Source organism: Aspergillus nomiae (assembly GCF_001204775.2).
Source record: "Aspergillus nomiae NRRL 13137 chromosome Unknown contig00749, whole genome shotgun sequence".
Taxonomy (NCBI): domain Eukaryota; kingdom Fungi; phylum Ascomycota; class Eurotiomycetes; order Eurotiales; family Aspergillaceae; genus Aspergillus; species Aspergillus nomiae.
In genome coordinates, this window is record NW_015378804.1 from 1 (window position 1) to 6243 (window position 6243).

The following is a 6243-nucleotide window of genomic DNA, read 5'->3' on the forward strand; positions in this document are numbered from 1 at the left end:
GAACAACCTGGCATTAACATGGAAACGACTAGGGAAGGTCCAAGATGCCTTAGCTCTGATGGCAAAGTGTGTAGAGCTCCGCTGTAACTTGTTGGGTCCAGAACACCCACATTCCATATCCTCCTCTAATATACTTAGAGACTGGGAAAGAGCAGTGAATTCCCTATCGAAGAAGTCAACACAGCAGACTTCAGCCGCAATCCCTCCTGCCTTGCCTATCCACAATAATCGTCCCAAGCAGATAAAATCAGACTCCGAACCTGTCACAGGCGGTAAAAGATGGGCATTAAAAAGGGGTTTCGGGAGAAAATGATCTACGTTACGCCTTTTATTGCGGCTAGTTTAGGCATGAACTTATCCTGGTTTATATATCAATCAATTAATCAATCAATCAAAATTCTATTAACCTGTTCGAGCCTAACTACTGAACGTCTAGCTATGCAGGTGCTTCAGAAGAGCCTAGAATCTAACCGTAAACGCCGTATATCCCACCTATAGAGAAGATAGTCTAAATCGAAGAGCTTTTAACCACAACTAAAGCTGCCTGCCACCCCCCTGGCAGTTGCCTTTCTCTTCCATCCGTGCTCCTGTCCCCTTCTAGTGCTCCTGGTAAGTCAATATTTTGGTGCGTATATAGAAGAATTGACCAAATTCCTCCTGGAGTGACCGTTTACTCATCGTCTTCCATATCTGTCCGTCTTTAGTGGTGACCAGTTTGCTCAACCGCCCGGAATTGGCTGAGCAATCCTGTCTGGTGCATGAATTCGGCGACGTAGCGCATCGCCTGCGGGTGGGACATAATCCCGTTGTAATCCATCTTTCTTCGAATCCCAGGATCTAGCCTATCCAGCATAGCTTTCCTAGGTTCGATAAAAAGTGGACATTGGAGTAAGATATGCCTTGAAGTCTGGGACCCCTGCCCGCAGTGGCATTGGTCTGAGTCAGACACCTTGATTTTAAAGAGAAAATGCTGCAGCCCATTTCTCTGTGTCCGCATCTGAATGATGATAGATGCGTGCGGCTTGGAAAGGCCTTTATAGAGATCCAGCACTCTTTTATTCGGGATCTCAGCCAATCTATGTGTAGTGCGGCCTGTCTTCTCTGTTTTCCATTCTCTAGCCAATCTGCCCTTGATCCGGCGGCGTATCTGCCGTTTAGCCGCCGCGGTGAGACAGATGGCCTTCCCTACTTTCTGGGTACCTCGCGTGCGGCTTCATCGGCAGCCTCATTCCCTAGAACTCCGATGTGTGCAGGAATCCATCTGATTTGAACCCGGTTCCGCATATTATATCGTTTTACTATATAGTAGATCTCGCCTAATATATATTGCCCTGAGGGTCTTTGAGGATTGCGGACCGCCTGTATCGCGGCTTGGCTGTCCACGAAGATTATGGCTGGCAGCTTCTCTTTCCGTAGTTTATGTAGAGCCATCCGAATCCCAGTCAACTCGCCTGCGTAGACCGTAGACTCCCCTTCTGTACCCAGTGTGCGGCTGTGTATCCATCCCCGTGAGATAGATACAGCACTGGCTCCAATTCGACCATTCAATCCGCTCCCGTCTGTGTATACTGCGATCCCCTGTCGCCTGGCGCAGTATCCCTTATGAAACTCGAGTGCGGCGTCGTGGCTGTCAATCACCGTTTCCAACGGGGCTTCCCACGGAGCCAGAATGTATGGCTTGCGGGTTTCCCATGTTCTTCCCCCGAGAGGCCATAGCGGGCCCCCTTTCCGGCTGAGCGCCTCCATCGGTGTCCACCCGCTGCGACGGCGTTCCCGCGCTGAGCGTGGTTTCAATACCGATTCGGGGCAGGCTAATTCCGGTCCAGTCCGGATTCTGATTGCCGTTTCCTCGATGATCTGCTGTAGCTGGAGATGTACCGGTAATATATATAATTCAACATTTAAAGCTGCTGCTGCAGTGCCTTTGAACGCACCGCTGATCAGCAACGCGGCTTGTTTTTGGATCTGTGCAAATTCCGCGAGCATCTTTTGGTTTGTTGAGGCGACCATCTGGCCGCCTCGCGGGCTGAACCAAGCCGTGGCTCCATAGAATAGCTGGGGAATCACTACCGCTTGGTAGATCCGGCGCATGGCCCGCAGGGGCACGCCCCATGTGGATCCGGCGATCCCTCGTAGGGCTGCCAGTGTGCCATGTGCTTTAGCTAGTGCCTTAGTACGGTGCGTGGCAAAGGACAGGGTTTTGTCAAGCCAAATCCCCAGATATTTAGCCGTTTCTGTCGGCTTGATGGTCGTGTCTGCGTAGGGGACCTCCATCTGGTCGTGGCCGGTTGGTGGAAGCGGCACCCTCCAGATACCATCAGGATCGTCTGGCGATATCTCTGGAGACGGAGGCGTTGTTGCCGCTTCCGTTTTCCTAGGATTAGTGAAATGAATAAGTTCGAACTTTTCCGGCGCAAATTTAGAGGCGTGCTGGCTAGCCCATCGGCCTGCTCTACTTAGAGCCTCCTTCAGTGTTTCGACGTTTCCTGCGTATGAGTCGGAGGACGCCAGGACGCAGGCGTCGTCAATCCACCCGTATGCCTCGGTCGAGCCTCCCTGTGGTCGCCGCACAAAAAGGTCTCTGATCAAAGGAGTGTTGTAGACCAGGTAGAGAATCGGTGACAGGGGTGAGCCCTGCGGGATGCCCGTCGGAGTCGAGAACTCCGAACTGAGTTCCCCTGCTAGGGAGATTCGGGTTGAGCGGTTGGTTAGAAAGGACTGCAGCCAGTCCGCAAAATGGCCCAGCCTCAGCTGGCGAAGGTTGAATAAAAGTCGAGTGTGGGACACGTTGTCGAAGGCACCGGACACGTCCAGCAGGACCATACTCACCTTCCTATCTCGTCCCCATGCCCGATATATGTAATCGAGAATAAGCTGGATGGCATGGTCAGCAGAGATACCCTTTCGCCCTCCTAGGTGGGTTTTCGGTAGTAATTTGTATTCCTCCAAAGCCCAGGCGATTCGCGTGGCCACGATCGATTCTAGGATTTTACCAAGGGTGTTGAGTAGAGCAACTGGTCGGTACGATTTGGGTAAGCGATAGTCTCGAGGCGCGGCTTTGCGAAGGGCTACTGTGGTGGAGGTCTGGAAGTGCCTGGGGTTGTGTCCTATTTTGATACTCGTATTAAATAGTTGCGTGATTCGGTCCAAAAAGACTGGAACATTGAGTAGCTCGTGCCAAATTTTGTTTGGAATCGCGTCCGGTCCTGGTGCTTTATCTGGGGGTGCTCTTCGAATCGCTTTGGCTACCTCCTCCTTGGTAATCTCTGGGAAATCGATCTGTACCGGCTGGACTCGTCGCTCGATGTCAGACAGATCGGCTGGGGGTGGTTCGGGAAAGAATGCCTCTCGCAGAATCTCCGCCTTGGCCTCAGTGGTGTTGGCCGGACCCTGAGATCCGATTAGGGTTGGAATTGTATTTGCGGCCCGAGTCCCGCGATTGCGGGCCCACTTGGCCACGCGCCAGATTCCATGAGTGCCTTGGTCAATCGCCTCCGAGACCCAGCGGCGGAAGCCCCGTCGCAGGCTCGGGAGATGATGCGGCCTTTTCGGTTGCGGGCTTTGACGTAGGCCGCCCAGCTCTCAGTCGAATGAGTGAGGGTATATACCCTGCGTAGCAGTCTGGTCATCTTGACCATATCCTGGCATTCCGGTGTGAAATTGGGGTTGGCCCACGTGCTGGGACGGGCCCACGGGACCGCGTGTTGAATCGCCCTCTGGATTACTTCGATAAGAAAGTCCGCGGCCGTATCAATCGCGTCCGGTGAGGGATCCGTTCTTAACGTGTGCCAGTGTGAGTATGTATCGAGATTGTCGGCCACGAATTCTCGCAGCTTCGCTGCGTCCATGGCCTTCCAGTTGCGTCGTTTTGGTAGTTGGGCGGTCTGCGGGGAGAAGTCAAGAATCGTGCGGATTGGTAGGTGGTCCGAGTCCGCGTGCACCTCAGGAGCCACTTCGCAGGCAATAAATTGATCTGCAAGGCTCTGCGCTCTGAAGACAAGGTCGATCGTGGACCGATGGTTGTTCCAGTCTCGGGTCACCGTTCCCGGTTCCAGCCAGAGGTCTAGGAGCCGAGAGTCGGTAAATTCTAGCAGCTTCGGAGCTCTTCGGTCGGTACGGGTCCGTCGGTCTCTGCCGGTTTCGTCGGTATCGATATCGGTTGTGGTGGTCCGGTCGATTTGACTCGGGTCGGCGTGGGCGTCTTGTTCGGACCAGGCCGGATGATGGAGGTTGAAATCACCGAGGATGATATGGTCCCCTCTCGGGGCTACCACTCGGTCAAGCAATTCCACTGTGCCAGTACGGTTTGTATCCCATGGTCCGGGATTATATATATTAAAAATCCGCAGTTTTCTGCCCTGTACGTGGAGCTCGAGCTCCTGGCAGTCAGCGGAGTGCACCGTGTGCCTCCATGTTCTGGGGTTAATCTTGCGTGAGATGTACAAAGCCACGCGGGCTCGCTGGTCCCCGACATCGCTGGCAGAGGGATACAGGAGCTGGTGGCTACCATGCGCAGGATGGTGTGTTGTGTCCGAGTACGGATTCTTCCAGGGCTCCTGGACTGCAATGATATCGGCTTGCAGTACAGCGGGATCGCGTAGGAATTGCGCCATTACGACATCCCTGGATCGGTTCACATTGTATTGCAGTATCTGTAGTTGCTTATTCATGGTTTAGGGTTGAAGCGGTGTTTGTAGTGGCTGATCTGGTACGGCCCCGGACTTCGGTGTCAGGGCCGATTGAGTCCCGCTGCCGTTGCCGTTTTCTCGGACTCAAGGATCGGGCCTGCGTCGGCGGTTCGTTCGTGGCCATTGCTCGGTCGATCCGATTGACAAGCCTGAGGCTTCGTCGCGTGCCTTCGGTGCCGGAAGAGACCTGACTTCGTCGGGTAGTCCCTGGTAGGGTGGGCGGCAGAGTTGGGACGCTGGTCAGCGTCGATTCCGTGGTCAGGGTGCCAACTGGCGGGTCAGCTTCGGTCTGCGGAGGGGTGTTCCCGGTGAACCTCAGTCCCTCCATGACCGAGTCGTCCGGCGCGTCTCTGGCAGCTGCGGACGGTCCCCCAGATCCCACATTCTCGGCCCGTGGGGCGGCTCTGGCACCCACGGGCAGTCCCCCGGAGATCTCACTCCCTGTCTCGGTGCGGGACTCCGCGCTGGAGCTCCCTGGTGCGGCGGACCCGGTGGCGCTACCATCCGGGTCTTGCAGGTAGGCGGGGGTCCGGTGGTAACGAGGCCGATGCATCGCTCGTCCCTGGGCCTTCTCCCGCTCCTGTAGGTATACCTCGCACTTTTTATACCAGGCCGTATGATCGCCATTGCAGTTGGCGCACTTCGGTACAAGCCTGGGGGTGTTGCGGTCCGGACAAGCCCTGGTCTCGTGCTTGCCCGCACATGCACCACAGATAGTATCGTGAGGACAGATGTTTCCTATGTGGCCGTATCGTTGGCAGTTATTGCATCGTACGATGCGAGACGCCCGGTCATACAGAGTATTCTCAGAGACCCGAAAGTCCCAGACCGTGCCCGCGTCGATGGCTTTGTTCGCATGGTGCGACGTGGTAAACTCAATGACAATCGAGGACGTTTTCTTGCCCGGTGGAGGGCGGACGAGCCAGCCGACATGCACTACCTCGCAGGATTCACCCCATGCGTGGCGGTTGTTGGCCACGAGTTCCTGGGCGATCCGTTTCCGGTCGTCCTCGTCGGTCAGCGGCCCGAGGGCCTTGCAGGGCATGTCAGAGGCGACCACCCCCCACGTGGGTAGGGCGACCCGCGCCGCCTCGCCGAAGCCGCGGACCCAGTCGTCCCGATAGGTGCGCGCGATCTCCGCTTCCTTGGCACTGCGGAGGAAGAGCCGCAGGTCACCTGACCGCAGTATCTTCGCCGCGACGAACTGGATGGACGCCAGCGTGGGACGGACGGCCTTGTAGGCGGCGTTCCGGCGGTGCTTCTCGGCGCGTTTGACCAGATCTTCGCTGGTGAGCCGGCGGAGGTTTCTGGCCATGGCGGAATCACCCACCTTGACCGTGACGGCGCGCTCGCGGTCGAGGTCAGCTGGACGCGCCGGCGCGGTGCTGCTGGAGCCGTGCGTCGACTGGTGATGGCACGGCGGAGACGCCCGCAGGGGCCGGGGGCTGCGCGCGACTCAGCACCATCCCCTACCAGGTCGATGCTGGTATCAGGAGATAGCTCTCGCGGATACGAGAAACTAGGCAAATTTTGAGCCGTTTCCGGCGTGGGGTGG

At 56.3% G+C, this 6243-nt stretch overlaps 2 protein-coding genes across 2 annotated transcripts; both read right to left on the bottom strand.

The window, feature by feature from the left end:
• Positions 1 to 700: 700 nt before the first annotated feature.
• ANOM_011767 (putative reverse transcriptase) lies at positions 701 to 4613 on the bottom strand (the record flags this gene model as incomplete). Its single annotated transcript, XM_015557023.1, has 3 exons — positions 701 to 1147; positions 1201 to 3579; positions 3636 to 4613. The coding sequence occupies 3 exons, from the start codon at positions 4611 to 4613 to the stop codon at positions 701 to 703; spliced, it is 3804 nt and encodes a 1267-aa protein (XP_015400918.1).
• Positions 4614 to 4662: 49 nt separating this feature from the next.
• ANOM_011768 (zinc knuckle domain protein) lies at positions 4663 to 6132 on the bottom strand (the record flags this gene model as incomplete). Its single annotated transcript, XM_015557024.1, has 1 exon — positions 4663 to 6132. A coding segment is annotated over one exon (1461 nt), but the record flags the coding sequence as incomplete, so codon positions are not given.
• Positions 6133 to 6243: the final 111 nt, after the last annotated feature.